Source organism: Pleurodeles waltl, chromosome 1_2 (genome assembly GCF_031143425.1).
Source record: "Pleurodeles waltl isolate 20211129_DDA chromosome 1_2, aPleWal1.hap1.20221129, whole genome shotgun sequence".
Classification (NCBI taxonomy): domain Eukaryota; kingdom Metazoa; phylum Chordata; class Amphibia; order Caudata; family Salamandridae; genus Pleurodeles; species Pleurodeles waltl.
In genome coordinates, this window is record NC_090437.1 from 671,169,177 (window position 1) to 671,187,805 (window position 18,629).

An 18,629-nucleotide genomic window follows, 5' to 3' on the forward strand; every position below is an offset into this window, starting at 1 on the left:
TTAATGGTGAGGCCCTCCACTTTCCCTGTCAGGATCACGTACCGGCCCTGCAGGTCCTTCTGCACTTGAGTGACCACCAGGGAAATGAGCGGTGAAGCAGAATCGCCAACCCCCTCGACCCCCAAGCAGACCCTGCATGATAAACCCTGTCAAACAGGCAGTGGTCTCTGAGAAGATGGGTCTCCTGTAGCAAGAGCATGTCAGGTCTGTGGTGCTGAACGTACGCAAGTACTGCTGTGTGCTTGATCTTATCTAGAAGACCGTTAACGTTTCAGGAAATAATTTGCATCAGACCCATCAAGTCTGTGAGAAAAGGTCAGTCAATCGCTCCCTTTGGGGGTCCACCCGGACATCATTCAAGTATGGGACCGACAGAGCTGGGTTGTTGCCCCGGTGTGTATCATGGTACCTGTCATAGTGAAGTGCATGCCTTCCCCCCGTGCATGTAGTGCGAAAAGCAAGCAAACATTAATCCTAACTAACAATAACAACGCCATGCGTCCTGGCTTAAACTTCCCCACCGCTCAACTCCCACCCGTCCCCATACTCCCCCATGAAGTATCTGTCACCCTTATAAAACATTGAAATCTCTACTTCAGTAGGTTCTCAACCTCAATCTAATGGGCAGTGGTGGAGCCCTACACAGTGTTGGAGAAAAGAACATTAACTTGTAGACATTAAATTGTAGACAGTTGCCTCTCCACCCAGCACTGAATGGAAGCCGCTGCACCCCTCCTTTAATCATTTCCCAGCGGGAGTATCATAGTGCCGGACTACGGGATAGGTCTGAGTCATCGGGAGCCCCCAGAGGCTCAGGCACACCTTCTTGTGCTCGTAATTCCCCCCCCCTGGGCCCACCGCTGCAGGTAGGCGTTGCATGTTCGGACAAAACCAGTTGCTCAGCTCCTCTCGGCAGGGAACCAAGAGGGGAGCTGGACCATGAGCCACGCGCCCCTTGCATCTCCTGGAGCATGTGCGCCGCTGCTGACTCGAAGGCCGCTGCAGTCGGGTGTCCGCCGGCAACGTCTTGCGATCTCCCGGCGAGCCGCCCCCAGAAGGGCCCAGGGGGACCTCCTCGGTCGCCCATGTCCAAGCTGCTTCAGGTGTCTATAAGAAGAAAATCTTTTTGCTGTGCACCACTCTGAGTTTAGTGGGGAAAAGAAGACGTTAAGGTATCTCCATCGCTCTCAGTTTCTGTTTAACCTCTACGTAGGATCAACGTTGAGGGTGGACTTCTCTTGTATAGTCCAGAAATACAAAGACCTTTGATCTATCACAGCATAATTCCTTCCTCGTTCTTGCCTCCTGTAACACTGCACCTCTGTCTTTAAAGTTAAAGAAACAGAGTATCACAGGTCTTTGAGGAGAGCCCGGCGGGGGTCTAGCCAACAAGGCCCGATGGGCTCGCTCTATGGCAAACCAGGGTGTGAGGCGTTCCATCGGCATCCAGGACTTAAACCACTCTTCCAGAAAGGATGCCAAGGAGGAGGTTGAAGTGTTCTTGGGAAGTCCTATGATACGGATGTTATTGCGTCTTGACCGATTCTCAACGTCTTCTGTCCTGCGATGCAGTTCTGATGCACTGACTAGCAACTTGGAGAACTGAGATTTAAGGGCAGTCATTTTGTCTTCCACTTTGGATATTCTGGATTCCGCCTCAGTGATCCTTGCCGTTGTATTGCAGAGATCTTGACACACTAATGCCACATCAACCCTGACCACCCCGATTTTCTCCTCCACTGCTGTTTGGGAGGTCTGGATAGCCCGAAGAATGGCCGCCACATCTACAGCGGGTATTGACTTCCCATCTTGGCAGCCCACTGCCAGGGGTCCTGTGTGAGTTGAGCCCGGGCCCGTGGTAAAATGCTCTATGCGTGTTTGCGCTGAAGTGGATCGGGACGGTTTATCCTTGCCCATTGTAGCCCTCCTTGGATGTGCACACAGCAGTGGAGGAAGCCCACCAGGCAAAAGTCTGCCTCGAGCAGTAGTGGCCGTGTTATCTCAGGCCCCGGGCCGCTGTGCCCGAATCGCAGAGCACTGAGTCCAGCGCCACTGCCACCCGGGTTGCAGGGGCCTGGCAGCAGCTATGACCCCAGTCAGTGCAGCCCAGTCCAAGCGAGGGCAATCAGGGGGTAACCACAGCTTCCCCAGCAGAATCACTGGTCCGCCCCCTCTCCTCGGCCCCAGGTTCCACAGGGCCACTGGGACCAGATCTCACCCCACAGCACAGTCACAGTACATTCACCCGCCAATGGCTCCTCAGCACAACGGGCCCACTGCTGATGGCTCCTTTTGCCCGGACGGCAGCTTAATTGCAGTCAAAGCCCTCGCTCCTCACCAATTTCAGCACTCGGTGGGCCCCCGGGTCCAGGCAGCAGAAAGTAGAGATGGGATGAGCGAAGGCCACGCAGTCAGCGCTCCGCTACACAGCCGCAACCCTCACGCTGCGTAGATACGTCACGCGCCGGTAGGCCTCAGGGTCCCAGACCTCCTGCATAGGCCAACAAACGTCTCCAGTGACTCCTGCCCAACCGCTGACTCTTCAGGGTGGCACAGTCCTTAGGCACCTGCCTTCGGCTTGCAGTTGGCCCTCTTCTCTCAGCGGGGCCCACCACGATCCAGGCACTCGGGGGCTCCCAGCACCTCCAGCTGCTCTCGGCAACCACTCCACACCGCAGCCCCTCCTACAGCTCTGACCCGCCTCCTTCTGTGTCTGCACAATGGCAAGCAGGGGGCATGGACCCAGGGACAACAGGACTCCGGGCAGTCGCGGTCCACCCAGGCCAGCCGCTCTGTCATGGACCCTGTGAGGCCACACCGAGGTGCTGCTCTGCCTCTTGCACATCCTGGGACAGCCAGCCTCGGAGGCCCGATCCAGCCTCACGCGCCTCTTTCCCCGCGGCCTCACCTCCGATGCCTCTCCACCTCAGGACGGGGCTCCAGCAACTAGGCAATGCAAGCAGACCCCCCCTGGTCAGCGGCTTGGTCCTCCGCTCCTTCTACAACCACTTTAATGGCATTCCCCCCTCTCAGCGCAGACATCAGTTAGGGCAGGAGCCCGCAGCAACTCCCAGCCACCATCTTAGTGCGAGCTACGCCTCACCGCAATCAGCCTCTCACGGGTCACCACCAGCCCCTCTCGCCGGCGCAAACGCTGCTGTGGGCTACTATGAGCCTCTCACATCCGTTTAAGTGCAGGGGACAGGGCGATAAGGACACTTTCAGAGGCGGATGATGGAGGGGTCCAGAGCACTATGATCTTGATGCCTCGGCCATGCCCCCGACTGAGTGAGTATTATGCAACAAGAAAGTACTTTCCTTGAAAGGACTTCCCACATGCTGTCCTTTGAAACTCTCTGTCCTTCAAAAGAGACTGTCGGCATTGATGTTTTTGTGTCTGACTCTCATTCTCCCACGTAATTCATCACTACATCAAGAATCACAGTTCTCAAGCAGGCAAATGTGGTCTAAAAGAACCCTGTTTGATTGTGAGCATAAAACCTCAAAGTGTCTGAACAATAGACAAGGCATCCTGGGAGCAATAATGTTTGATCCACAAACTCTCCAGCTTAGTCTGATAGTGATCATGGCCACCTTAAAGGACAAGGTTTATTATGCAACATAAAAAAGAAGGCAAACATTCTATAGAATCCCAGAAATAAAATGTACTAATCTAGTGGTTCACTAAGTCATGTCAGTGCCAATGCAATCACTGCCAGCCTTGAACTGTACATGTGAATGTGACGATCATATATTTCCTTTTCCCATAACTGTTTATAGGAATACAAATTCATGACACTTCTGCAGCCTCTCGATGTAGCACAGGCATGCATCAAACTTCAGACTTGAAGCAGTAGGCCTAATTCCAAGGTCAATGATCTCACATTTGATGGAAATATTTTTTGGGATTCAGTGAAAGGATGAAGTGCAACTGCTGAACATAACAGGCATGGCCACAACCAAAATGTTGAGCTGAATTCTAAAGAAATCCACCAAACATCAAACATGATTTCTATTTGTCAAGGTTATTTAGTCTCTAAAGAAGAGTGATCCTTTCAACCCAATCCTTCATCTGACTTACCTTCATCTGCGTAGGCTTCACAGTTCAAGAGAATGTTTTTTAGAAGGAAACAACAGTCAACATAGCCTCAGCTGATGCCAAACAACTCCCAGGACTCCTGCTTGAGCCCCTGCAACCACCAAATCCCCACCATAGCAGACACATGCCCTGGGCCAGCTTTAGCGCTGGTGGAGCCCGGTGCAACAATAATTTTTGGAACCCCTACCCCATGATTTCCTACTCGGATTCGCTCACTATCACCCACCAAAAGTGCCCCTCATCTCTCCATCGCCCCTCTCTCACATACAATTCATTTGTTTTAAAGTGACGGTAAAAGTTGACTTTACTAATTCACTCAGCTTTAAACATAAAATACAGATCTGTTCTTTGCATCAGGCATATTAACCTTCTGCGCTACTTAATGGCGACTCAAAACTGGCACTAGACAAAAGTCAGATCTCTCTCTCTCCAGCAGGAACATTAATCACAAAAGTTATCTTGACATTTTATTGCTTCCTGAAAGCTGGACACACAAGGAACTCTGCAGCAGGTGTTTTAAAATTGAAAGTTATGTTCAACACAGCGCCCGCCTCTTAGGTCAGTGCCCCCCTTCCAGGTCAGCGTCCTGTGTGGCCGTGCCAGTCGCACTCCTCTAATGCCGGCCCTGCACATGCCATTAAGGTGAGGAAAAGGATTTTCCTCGACTGATATGATTATGCAAGATTCTGTGCACTTTGTCTATTTTAGTCAGTTGCCTGAAATACCACCTGCAAAACCTCCTCTGTCCCATCCAACGTCCTCAGAACCTCTGACAAAGGATCAAGTTCTCCTCCTTCTAGTAGCCATTGTATCAGTTTTTCCACTCAGACAACTTTTACTAAATAATTTGATAGTGTCAGAGATGAGGCTGGTCTCCACTCTTTGTTCAGTCTGTAAAACCTGAATTGACTGCCAATTCAAAAGTTCAAGATGTACTTGGACAAACATGCTACCAGATGTTTAGCATGGGTATTAGTTTGTGCACAGAGGACTACCTACAGGCATGTAAATACATGTAGTTAACCACACCAGTCACCATTCGTTTTTCTCCACTGGTTGAAAAATGTCCACTAACTCTCTTGCCTGGACTACTGTTTGGTGAAGGTCTTCTCTCCAGAACTGCAGTCCTACAGCTACATCTTGGTAATTTGGATTCTTTTGTGACCACAGATTTACTGAGAACTTCCAAAACTCCTCTAACCTGCTTCTTAAGAAAATTTGGTTGTTGTGAGACATTCTGGAAACTGGACATCCTTCAGTGTCTTTCTTCTTCTAGATGATGTGCTGGCCACAAATAAGACTGCATACCTCTTATTAGGGTGCACCTCAATGACAGCCTGGTTGTACAAGAAGCTTCTCATGGGATAGTTCTCTATGCTCAATGTGTATATGTACCTTGCAACCTTATCTTGGGAAGCACCGGAGTCCGAAGGACCATCACGTCAAGCCTGTGGTGGGACAATCATCTTCCATTTCATTTGTGAGATTAATGGTTGTTGGACCTAGCCCTTTTTGCAGAGTCATCTCCAAACTGTTTGACTCTTTCCTCCTATTTTGTCCGACCTGTTTTTGTTGGCTTTAGGACTCTGGGCACTTGACCACTGCTAACCAATGCTAAAGTGCATATGCTCTCTGTGAAAATAATATTGGTGATTGGTTTATCCATGATTGACATATCTGATTTACTAGTAAGTCTCTAGTAAAGTGCACTAGAGGTGCCCAGGGCCTGTAAATCAAATGCTACTAGTGGGCCTGCAGCACTGGTTGTACCATCCACATGTGTAGCCCTATAAACACAGCTCAGACCTGCCACTCCAGTGTCTGTGTTTTAAACTGCCAATTCGAGCTGGCAAGTGCACCCACTTGCAAGGCCGAAACCTTCCCTTTTTATACATGTACGGCACCCCTCAGGTAGGCCATATGTAGCCCCATGGGTACAGTGCAGTGTATGTTAAAGGTGGGACATGTACTGCTGTGTTTTACATGTCCTAACAGTGAAATATTGTCACATTCAGTTTTCACAGTTGCAAGGCCTATCTCTCACGCAGGTTAACATGGGGTTGCCTTTAAATAACTTTTAAGTGCAGTTCCCCTTTGGGAGCAGATAGAAATGTGGAGTTTGCTGTCTCTGAACTCACAATTTAAAAATACATCTTTCGATAAAGTTGTCAGTTTAAAAATGCCACTTTTAGAAAGTGGGCATTTTCTTGCTTAAACCATTCTGTGACTCTGCCTGCTTGTGTATACCCTGTCTGGGTCAGACTGACAGTTGGGCTGTTTGTGAATCCCCTCTCGACAAAGACACAAACTGAGCTAGGGTACAGCCTGCATATCCTCATGAGCCATCTGAGCTAGAGTGAAGGGAGGAGTGGTCACTTACACCTGAATGGGTTGTACCTGCCCTCATAAAATGTAGTCTCCAAGCCCCTATTGTGTGCCTGGGCCTGGGCAAGACAGAATCTGGTGAACAACAGAGACTTTCCTTATAAGTTTGCCTACTTCAAAGGCAGAAAGGGGTATAAATAGTGGACCCAAAACCCCAGACTTTAGATTACTTCTGGGATCAAGAGGAACCTCTGCCATGGAGAAGAGCTGAAGAGCTGAGGAGAAGTGCTGCCCCTGCCTGTGACTGTGGTTTGTTGGGCTATCCTGCAGTTGCTGCTTCTGTCTGTGAAAACGGACAAAGACTGGACTTTGTTGTGCATTCCTGCTTGGGAAGAATGTCCAAGAGCTTGAACTGAGCTTCCCTCCTGTTTTGAAGTCTCAGGGCCATCAAGGACTTTCTCTGCCAGCACCTGGACTCTCTGCTGAGACTCCTGCCCTGCCAAGTGGTGTCCTGTCCAGTCCCTAGGCCCTTGAGAGGTGAAGTTGGCAGAACAAGGACTGAAATCCACGCACAGAACGCAGTGCAGGAAAATGTTCGACGCACCATCGGCAACGCGGCTGAAAAACGACGAGCCATCTGCTTTGTGGCAAAAATCAATGCTCCACCTGCATTGCGGCTGGGAGATCAACGCATCGTGGTTGGAGAAACGACGCAACACCCGCTTGCAGCTGCTGTTAACAACGCAAACCCCACGTAGCGCACTTTTTTCATCACTGTGTGGCTGGATTTCACACGCATCATCGCTGGGTGTCAAAAGTCAATGCAAGCCTGCATAGTTCTGAGGTGCCCGCCTGGAAATCGACGCATCGCTCTCTTGTGGGAGAGAAAAATAATGCAGGGCCGACCCGACTGGAGAACAAACGATGCACGGCCTCCCTTGCGAGTAAGGAATCAACGCATCCTTGACTTTTCCAATGCATGCTCGCCTATGCAGCTTTATTTTTTGAAGCAAGCCAATTACTTTGTGTAAAATCAATGTTTCCATTGTTTTCTATGAAGTAAGACTCTTATTATTCTGAAAATTCATATCTTGACTTATATATATTGGATATTTGTCTTTTTGGTCTTGCTTGATTTAGATAAGTATTACCTATTTTTCAATGCTGGTGTGGTGAACATCTTGTGGTGTTTTCACTGTATTACTGTGTGTGTTGGTACAAATACTTTACACATTGCTTCTGAGTTAAGCCTGCCTGCTCGTGCCAAGCTACCAAGGGGGTGAGTGGAGGCTAACCAGGTGTGTTTCTTCTTTGCCCTGACTAGAGTGCGGGTCCTTGCTTGGACACGGGGTAACCTGACTGCCAACCAAAGACCCCATTTCGTACATGTACAGTACATGAAACTTGCTGATGTCCCTCCTTCGTTTTGCAGGATCGCCAAGATCTCAGTGGTGACATATTTCTCTGTGATTAAAGAGGGCATTCACTTTGCACACCACTCCATAGTCACTTTATGAGACATATTAAATTCTTCTCTCCACAAAAATCTGTTGGAGCCAAGGGCAGTCTTATGGGCTTTAAAACCCTTCATGACAAAACTGCAGAACAGGATAGTAATGTTGCACATAAATAATTCAAGAACATTTTTCAATACGAGGAAACATCTAAGAAAAGGTGTTTTGTTCTCCAGTAGTATAATCTGCAACCAAATGTCTTTCATGTTGCAGATATTGACTTGGTAGCATAGCAAATTGCTCCCTGATCTTTCAACACTTCATCTACTTTGTCATTCCTTCTGCTTAGACTGTGAGGAATTGATTGGTGCTGGTAGGCAAGCACTGGGAAATGACCGAGAACCAACAATTAGATTTCTTATGGATGTGGATATCGTACTGATACCCTCTTGCATGTCTTTGCCCACGTCTATGACTACAGACAGTTGAAGGGTTCTAGAAAATCAATTAAAAACCTCATTATTGTTTTTTTCAAGTATCTCTACCAGATCAGACTAAGTATTGGCTGCTTTAAAATGAGATAATACCAATGCATTCAGAGTGATCTGTTAAAAGAGGGACAAATATATATTTTAAAAAATCTGTACATTACATTTCCTTATTTAGAAACAAAGGGCCTGATTTAGATCTTGGTTGTGTTACCGCTAAGCCGCGTCAGTGGCGGACCCAAAAAGACCCCAAAGTCAACGGCGGACTGCCTGCCGTATTTAGATGTTACAGCACTGCAAGCGGTAGACTGGTGACGGATTGCTGAAGGAGGAAGACGGCGGCAGGACCCAATAGACTTCGAACAATGGCAGGAGCTATGGGATAGAGGTAAGTGACACACACACTGTCCCTTAGCATATTTGTACCCCTGCACTACACACTATAAAACACTCCACAATCACACAATAACTAATTTCCATTCCAACACAACCCATACATGCAGAAAACACACACTGACATACATCCATGCCACAAAATGCACACACCATTGCACTGTACCCACACAAGACACAACCACAACAACCAACACAACTACACACCTATTTACACAAACTCACTCACACACACAACTACACACATCATGATAACGTCTGCAACATAACAACAACACTCACCTGGATGTGTCACAAAATCGATCCCACATCCAAGTGACACACACTGACTCACATACACAACAGATGGCACAAACCAACCAGTACAGGTCCCCTTGCAAAGCGCACACATGGACACCGTTGACATGTGTGAATGTACCGTCATTGTGGTGCCAGCATTCATTTGGCAGTGAATACTGATGCCACAATGAATGTTGTGTGTGTGTGATATACGTGTTGTGCCAGTATGTCCCCAGCCATGTGTGACACAACTGTCTCCCTGACATATTCATGTCACAGTGATTAAAAAAATCACTGTGACATATATATGCCTTCAGTGGTCCCGTCCTCCCATGCCGGCCCACCCAACGCACCCTGGCAATGCTGCGTCCCTACCTTAAAATCCATTGATGGGGAGAATGTTTTCTCTGTGGGTTGGTGGCATCAGTGATGGCAGGTGTTGTCCAATTGTGTCCAGTGGAAAACAGAAGTGGAATCTGGAAAAAAGGCGAGTTTGCAACACTTTCATCCACCCTCAATCCGCCTACTCAGAAGTGGAGGTCGCACTGCAAATGTGCGGCAAGGCACATCCAAATCTGTACGGCGTAAGAGTGTCTGTGCTTCAGCCGGCATCCACTTTTATTCAAATGGTTTGAATGCGGGCTTTCGGCTATGGGACCACCATCATCTAAATGCAGTGGGCAGATCGTCATGGAGGTGGACGGGATTTCAGTTGAAAAAATCGATGGTGGGCCCATTACCGCCAACATCTCAATCAGGCCCATAGATTGTAAAACATTACAGGGGTGAAAAATCTATAACACTCCAGTACAGTCTTGGTTCAAAGGTGACTTAGTAGGATTCAGTTTATTCATAAGTATGGCAACGAAATCCAGAAAGGCATGTGACAGTGACCCAGAAGGCACACCGGGAAAGAAAAATGTTTGTCTTTGTGAAGTAATAACCAGTCACTTAGACAAGGCCCATCCCTTTCCAGTTACTTAAAGTATTGCATACTATAGCAGAAAAGGACATTATAAACAGCTACTAGATGTAGGCATTGACACTTCTCGGTTCATGAGTGGCAACCACTGATACCATGGACCAAGGGTTACTTCTATCTGTTAGATCACAAGATAGCAAGATGTGTAAATATGCCAAGACTCTGGACTAGGTTCAGTCACTTGAATCAACCACCAGCAGCAGATCTAAGTAGGGTAATTTATGTCAACTGTGCAAACCTTGATGTGTGGTGTTCCACAGGACTCTGCTTTCCCGACTCTTATTTAATGTTGGTATGGTCCTTTGAGCTGGGATTATTGCAGTCAATGCCCTTTGGCATAAGATGTAAATTGACAAGACGTAAATATCGATGAACCTCCAAGAGACATTAGCTGACATTAGTTGTTTCACCTTGTCTATTATTTATAAAAGCCTAGTTATAGAGTATCTACCTTTGTTTAGCCACATTATTCATTGTCATTGGTTTTTCGCTTTTCAGAACCACACTCCAGTTTTGGGAGTTTGTTTCTGGAAAGCATAAAAGGTTTAAAGGTTTGGTGAATGGCCATCAAATTCGATGATTGTCATCCACCAAACATTTTGTACCTCGAAGGGAATTGCTGTTATTGTAGATCCTTTCATGATGCAGAAATGACTGCTGGGTCAGCGTTCGTCTCTAAATTTGATGGTCAGATAAAAGTCAGTATGGTGGCAGTAATGTCCTCCACCATCCCAATGGAAATTACTTTGTTCGTCAAACTTAAAATCAGGCCCTATGTAATGTCAGTGTGAAGAGTAGGTACGGTAATGGAAAGAATAGATGATTCAACAGTTTTTATCTGGTGACAGATTGCATGCATTTAGATATATTTCTATTCTGATTTGAAAATCAGCATTTTGTTATATTGATAACTTATTACAACTGAAAATAAAAGAACTGTGTTGTAGGGTGGTGTCATTACATTTTGGTGCACATCCTTTCTGATTAGAGCATGCGTAGCTGTTTAATGGGTTCATGAATGACACCTCCCTTCCCCCATCCTCCATGAGGCAGCCCTGAAGTCGTGCAGCAGTGTGGCTTATGCTTAAAAATGGCTTTGGGTGCCCCCTCCACCAAGGGAAAAAACACATTTGACTGCAGGGAATGCTCAGAGTAGGCACTATGTGGGTGTACTATACATGTGCAGAAAAAGTGTCCACACCTTTTAAAACATATTATGCACATCGTCATTCTCCTCAGAATTTAGAAAAGCTATAGAGTCAGTTATAAGAATATATGACTAGTATTGACAAAAATACGCATTGTATTGTATATATAAGGAGTGTGTGTTTTAGTGTGAGAGAACAACAGGCTTGTTACCTGAAAGTTTCATCAGAAAATCGGAGGCCATCTTGACGGAGATGTCTTGACTGAACAGTGAGGATGTGCTGGTGACATAGTCCAATTTGTCTTTTGAATTTAAGTTGCTAGTTTTACACTTTAGTCTTTCCATGCCACCCAAAGCAAAGGGCAAAGGTGAAGATATGGCCTCTTCTTTGGGCTCTTCTTTGATAGTCAGTTGGGGCATGGGAGCACTGACATGAACTGCCACCTGAGGAAGTAATCTCCTTTTTACTGTGGATGCAGATCCTGGCGATTCTGTCTCTCTGTCCTGAGGTCCCTCTTCGTCATCCATCTGTGATTCCTGGATCTCTCTTTCTGTGATCTCTTCCTTAACCTGGACTTCTGTCTTTAAGAAGTGCTGATGGCAACGCATGTGGAGTTTTAGGCTAAAATGGCGGGAGGAGGTGAAAGGGCATAGTTGGCACTGGAAGGTCTCGCCCCTATCCTGGTGCTGGTGAACCTGAAGAGAGGTGACAGGAAAAAAATCCAAACCAGATTAGCTAAATGGCATCATACACTCCTATACTATACAGCACCGCATATCTGAAATAAGTATCACTAACCACAGGCCGTTCTACCAACAGCACCGTGTTACATTCACAACCACTGACAATTTTCGTTTTTCATAGCTTGTCGAAATTTGAACCCTTATGATTTTGAGCCACATTAGTAAATATTAGCACAACTCCTGCAACTAGAAACATGACACAAAAATTGCTCGCAATAACAAAAATGTATTTTAGTTTAAATTCAAACTGGTCAAAAAGGAATGATTTCTTCTTTGCCATGAACATGTTTTATGTCACTGTTCATGCGAATTCCTACATGCCACAAAGGTACTGGATCTTGGGCTTCCAAAGGCTCTGTAATCTGAACCCGAAATTGACAAACTTTAAAACGTAACTCGGATAGTAAACAAATAGCACATTCCTGATTCTCAGAACTTATTGGAAGTGTATTTTAGCAAATGTAATGAATACACACGGAACATCGGCCAGCATGATGGTTTTTCTGCATTTCAATATGCAGGAGAAAGGGCTGGAAATCTCGGCAATTTGGGGACAAGGTACATGTGGCAGAACATTCACAAACTTGTGTTTGGGAATTCATAAATCCACTGACGATAGATTTCCAATTTGAAAATGGATACACATTTGATCCCATGAAAGACAGGCACAAGTGCCCTTCTAGTGTTGCAATTGCGAGGGAAACTCCACCTTCATTAGGAATACCTGGGAAGAGATGTATCACAGGCAAAATAATCTGCCTGGTTACACTTAATTAAATGTGCAAGTACACATTTGCATCACATTTATGCATGAAGAATTTTCTAACAGGTGGATCTTCTGTATGAGAATGTTTTACATAGGCATGTAACTCTGGAAACCTATGTCAGTAACAGTCCTGGTGTTGTTAACAAATCCCATAAGATGATCCAAACATACAAATATTTGTGGAGGAGCGGACTCACAACTTTTAACCCATACCCTTCGTAAACTGGGCTCTGTGATTGCATCCAGATTAAACATTTCAGTTCAATTATCGACTACATGCCTTCACACACTGCCTATGGAAAGGAAAGGTTGATGTAATTCCAATCACAGGTAATAGTAATTGTCTCAGGGCCCAGTTCACAAAACTATTTGTGCACCCACATGACAAGTGAATAAAATAGCAGCAACTACAAGTAACAATTTAAGTTTGCGCTTCACCAATGGTGAATTTACTTTTTGTGATAGTAAAGCTATTTACATCAGCCTGGTGCGATCGTTAGCACAGACAAACCTGTTAAGTTTGTGGGTATTCATAGAGTAAACAATATAAAACTATTTAAAAAAATCAGTTGATGGCATCGTCAAAGCTGTAATGCAAAACTGGACTGCCTAATTTGGGGCCAGTTGTACCAAAGGATTTTACCCATTCTGTGTCTATGGGAAAAAGCTTTCGTACATATGACCCTTAGTTCGGACTGATACATATGCAGATATATAACAGCTGAGGATCGAGGGATCCCTCCGGTCTGCCCACATCCCAGCATCTTTTACCACTGCAAACCATGCGGGCGGATTCATAAAGCTACCTGTAGTTCTAAGTCATGGCTCTGATGAGCAATAACGCCATCATTGAGGGCAGGTCACGTTCCTGGTTCACACAAGCCAAAGTGAGGCAGCCTGCAAAAGCTGGTGAACACCCACAAGCTAGCATGTTTGTAGGTGAACTCCTTCACAGTCTTTCGCAGGTAGTTTTCCATCCTGAAACGGTCTTAGATTTACTACTCTCAAGGGGACGGACAGATTTGATGTAGGTGTGGGAGGTGGGATATAACAACCCCAAATAGATAGAAGTGTATAGGCAGAGGGGTCTTTCAAGGAGAAAATATTGTCCCTGTTGAGAGAAGATTAAAAAACATAAGGTTTTCATATGCAGAAATGTATGCAGATACGTTTTTGAATGTGTAAATCACTACTCATGAACGCACTACTGAGAATCTATGGCACTCACAGATACCCATGAGCACTTTATGCGAATTCCACGAAAGTCAGAAATTTACACAGCGCATAAGCATAACTGCATACATTTATGACTTTTAAGATGGAGGTTCTGTAGATCAGGGTTCTAGCGAAGAGCTCTACATTTTTTCTCAGAAAACCTTGGCTCTTTTTCTGTCTCAGGTCTTTTTAGATCAAGCCATTCTGTTGTGGGGACATATGTCTACGTACCAAGAATATAGTGGGACATTCAGCCTGCCAATTGGCCAGCTTTTTTTGTCATCAGGAGCATCTGTCACATTTGTGACAAAGTACACATTCACCAAACTCCAAATCAAGCCCTTAGTCTTTTTCTGGACCTCTAGATGATAGCTACAAGGTGCTCAGACTTCCCCCGTGAAGGTACACCTTCAGTGGCACAATATCCATGTTCTTCCCACTCCGATCTTTGCAATGCACAGAGAAAGGCACAATCTGGATCTTAAAGTGAATATATCTGGCCTTGTGGAACCATGCCTGGCTGCAGATATCACCAATTCCCACTGGAGGGCTTTATGAATCATAAAATTGACATAAATGCGAAGGTAAATCCGGCTTTGTCATGCTTTTGGTACCAAAACTGAAGTTTGGAACTAGAGTTCAACAGCAAGGTAATAGACGTTGAGGGATTATCCCCAGCTTCAGCTTCCTGCCTTGCCCCACAGGAAGACATAAAGTACATTCTCTGTGCAGTGACCAGTGTGACCTGATTGGCTTACTCAACCCCTGCTCCATCACTCAGCCTGAAATTGTGCCTAGTTCCTGGTCAGCCATGAACTGTAACATTCAATTGGTGCTGTAGGTATTCTTGATACTTTTTGCCTGAAAAATCATATCTCTGGCTCACTCCTCATTCCATTTGTCTTGATTTTAAAAAATTGTTTGGGAATTTTATTGCATTTCCCAACTTTAAAATTGTTTGGTACCTTTCGTACCAGCACTTACCTGGACATTTTTCACTGTCCTATTGTCGGGAATTTAGCAGGGAATGTGTTGTAACCTAACCAGATTGTAGTTCTAACGTTGCTAATGAAACCGCTCTCCCAAATTAATAAACACGTTTCTGCCAAGCTTAGCATGGTAAGAATGCTTCTGAGCAAGCCTTTTTCTAGCAGGTTAATTAATTGAGATACAATAAATAACATGCACTTACAAAGCCAATAGGTGTTGCGTTGGCTGCCAACCTTTTGGCTTGTCAATGCCTGCCTTGTTTTGTCATGATGTTTGTAAAACTTCATTTCTGGGGAAACTACCTGGCCCTCTTCAGTCTAAAAAAAAGTATTGACTAGAAGCAGAAATATTTTTTTGTCTCAAAAAACATATATCACCAAGACAACTACTTTTTGTTAATAGGTGCTCCTTGGGAAAAGGCAGAATGCTGTCACTCACAGTAAAGTGATCCAATGCCCCAGGTGTATGCTGTAGATGGTGGAAGGAAAATGTGAATGACACAATAATAGACCACTGGATGAAGAGGCCCTGCTTAAAGCCCCTTTAAGTAACTATATTGTACCTAGAATTGTAGTAAAATCAAAAGGTGTTGTCTAACGCCAGACCTAAAACTTACTTGCCCGGGATCATATAATTGCATTTCCAATGGACACTCATGATTAGAACCATGTGTTCCTGGAAGGCTGGAGATGCAGTTGGACTAAAGTTTATTTCTTCTCCCTTGAAAGATTTCCTTGCAAAACGAAATCAATGAAATTGCCAAAGCAAAAATAAGGGGCACATTTAAAGATGGGGCAATGTAGGAATGAGAAAGCTGTGAAATGTGTTGTCTGAAACAAGTATATTGCCTGGGATAGAAAAGACTAAAAATGGATAGTGACATTAGTTTGGTTTAGTACATTAAAATTAGTTTCAAGATTTTTATGCCAATGAGTGAATGGAGATATTGGCATTTTTATCATCTACTGAAATAGTTGATACTAGCCATATCGTCTATACATTCCTTGTCTTCTACCACAGAAGCATGGTGAATGAGCATCTGTAAGTAATATGTGCATACCCTACTGAATGTACTCGTATAACAGTCATACATATCTCACAGGGAAGGCAACTTGTGAGGATAACAGTTAGACAAAAGAACTTTCATTCTAACACACAGAGTTTAGACCAAACTCTGTAGTACAAATGCATGCCTATAGGGTCTGAAAATGTCCATGGTAAATCTCCTCCATACATATGAAAGTGCCACACTGACCAGATAATGGATGAATGGTGATGTTTAAAAAGACAATGCTGCCTGTGAATAGGGAGAAGCTGATTTCAAGATATACAGGGTGTCAGAATCTTAGATAGAATATAATTCACTTTGTTGCAAACCAATGCACTTCTGGGTGTTTCCAAAATATTAGTGCACCAGGCCCTACCTGATTTTCAGGCAAATATGGGAGGTTTACATGGTCTTTTTAATCAGGCTTTGCAGTGTCCTGGAAAGCAACATTTTGGAATAATAACTATGTGTCTGACTAGATAAAAGAATGTAAAACATGTTGTAACCTCTTTTACTCTCTGTGTGCAAACCCTCATACTGGCTGTTTCAAGAATACATGTATGGTTTGTTATCCCAAATTGGTCGCTGGTACAATGTGATAATTCAGGAATACTCATTAGCATTAATAAAAAGATTATATTTTAGAGGTGTGCTGGCCTGTCTAGAGATTTAGAAAATGACAATCATTTACTGTAATGGTATTCCTGGGTGTGATGAAACTAAAACGAGAAATAAATTCCAAATATATTGCTTAAGTGATCACATCATGTTACTCTTTGTTATACTCAACATGATTCCTTTTTTACGCCTAAGGCAACCGTGATGCAGAAATAATTGTTTCCAGAAACTATAGGAATGTCTAGTAGTCAGCCAGTGAAATTAATAAACCTAGAGTAGTGGCTTATGCTGTAACTTGTGTGCATTCTTATGAGTGAAGAGGAGCTTTACTTTGATATTGATTAGTAATGACTTTAGGCCAATCATATTTTTTTTTTCCACCTGAGGTCAACATAAGTGTTGGGAATGGATCTTTCTGCAAGGTCATCCTCATACGTTTTTGCCTTCCCCCTCCTCGCTTTCTGACCTTGCTTTTGTTGGTTTTAGGATTCCGGTCACTTTACCACTGCTGACCAGTGCCAAAGTGCATGTGCTCTCTGTACTCTAAAACATGGTATTTTTTACTTCTCCACAATTGACATATTTATTGTATTTGTAAGTCCCTAGTATATGTGCCCAGGGCCTGTAAATTAAAAGCTACTGGTGGGCCTGCAGCACTGATTGTGCCACCCACTACAGTAGTCTTTCAACATGTCTCAGGCATGCCTCTATAAAGCCTGTGTGTGCAGTTTGAAACTGCCATTTCGACCTGCCAGGCCCAAACCTTTCTTTTTAGTAAATGTATGTCACCCCTAAGGTAGGCCCTAGTTAGCCCCAAGGGCAGGGTGCAATTTGTTTAAAATGTTAGACATGTACTTTTAAGTTTAACATGTCTAGAAAGTGTAAACCCCTTAACTCCTTTTTTTTTTTAACTATTGATTGGCCTGTCTCTCCCATAGGTTAGCATTGGGCTTACCTTAAAACATCTTTTAAATGTAACTCCCAAATGGGAAAAGATAGAAATATGGAGTTTGGTGTCCCTGGACTCACAATTTAAAATTACAACTTATGGTGAAGTTGGGTATTAAATTGTAAGTCTGAAAATGCCACTTTTAGAAAGTTGGCATGTTTTTACTTTAACCATTCTGAACCTCCGCCTGTCTCTGAATACATGTCTGGGGCTGATGACAGCTGGGCTTTGCAAATTCTAGACAGTCACACACAAAGGGAGCTTGGGTGTGACATTTGCATCCTGATGGCCCATCACCAGGCTGATGGGCCATTAACTGGCTTGATGGGGTGGAATTTAGCACCGCCTCACTTTTTAATATGGCGGTGACTCTCCTCACACAAAGGGCTGCATAGCCCCCTGCAGAGTGTCTGGAGCCAGAGAAGGCAGGTCAGGGACCTTGTGGATTGCAAAGGAAGGGCAGGAAGTTTCTCCCACCTTCCAGAAGCAGTTCACCAAAGTATAAATACTGTACCCCAAACCCCACCAAATCAGATCTCTACAGGAAGCAGGGCCACTCTGCCAGGAAGAAGGATTGCTGTGCTGCCACAAGGAACTGCCACTTTGAAACTGCATTGCTGTGTTGGCCTACTGCTGCTGTGTGCTTTGCTGTGCTGTGGGAGGGACTCCCACTTTGCTGTTTGCTCTACTGTTTTGGCCTGCTGCTTCTGTCATGCAGTGAGAAGGACTGGACTTGTTCTCTACATCCTTGAACCCAAGAGTTTCCAATGGCTGGTGGCTCTGCGCGGCCTGCCGTTGATGCATTGAATATACTCCTACAGAGCCCGACAAGGACGCATCATCCCGAATCTGATAGAAATATTGACACATCGAGTTCTCACTGTTGACGCATTGCTCCAACAAAGGTACTGTTCAGCAGACACTGTGTGGGTTCTGTAGCAGGTCTACCCTCCATCGTGGTCGGCCTGGATTTTGAATTTGCACCGGTCCCACTTGACCTCACGTAAGCTTTTTACTGCTGTAGACTTCTAAGCACTGTTTTCACATTTAATCTTTAAAAATTCACATCTCAACTTCTATTGATTTGATTTTTGTCATTTTGGTTTTGTTTTAATCAGAAACATATTATCTA

The 18,629-nt window shown here is 44.8% G+C and overlaps 1 protein-coding gene across 3 annotated transcripts in view; it reads right to left on the reverse strand.

Moving 5' to 3' along the window:
- ZNF827 (zinc finger protein 827) overlaps window positions 1–18,629 on the reverse strand; it is a 521,420-nt gene that overhangs the window by 295,876 nt on the left and 206,915 nt on the right. For all 3 annotated transcript variants that reach the window (XM_069242614.1, XM_069242613.1, XM_069242615.1), the window contains exon 4: window positions 11,380–11,863. In XM_069242614.1, the coding sequence (XP_069098715.1) occupies window positions 11,380–11,863 (484 nt within the window). The remainder of the gene's footprint in view (window positions 1–11,379; window positions 11,864–18,629) is intronic.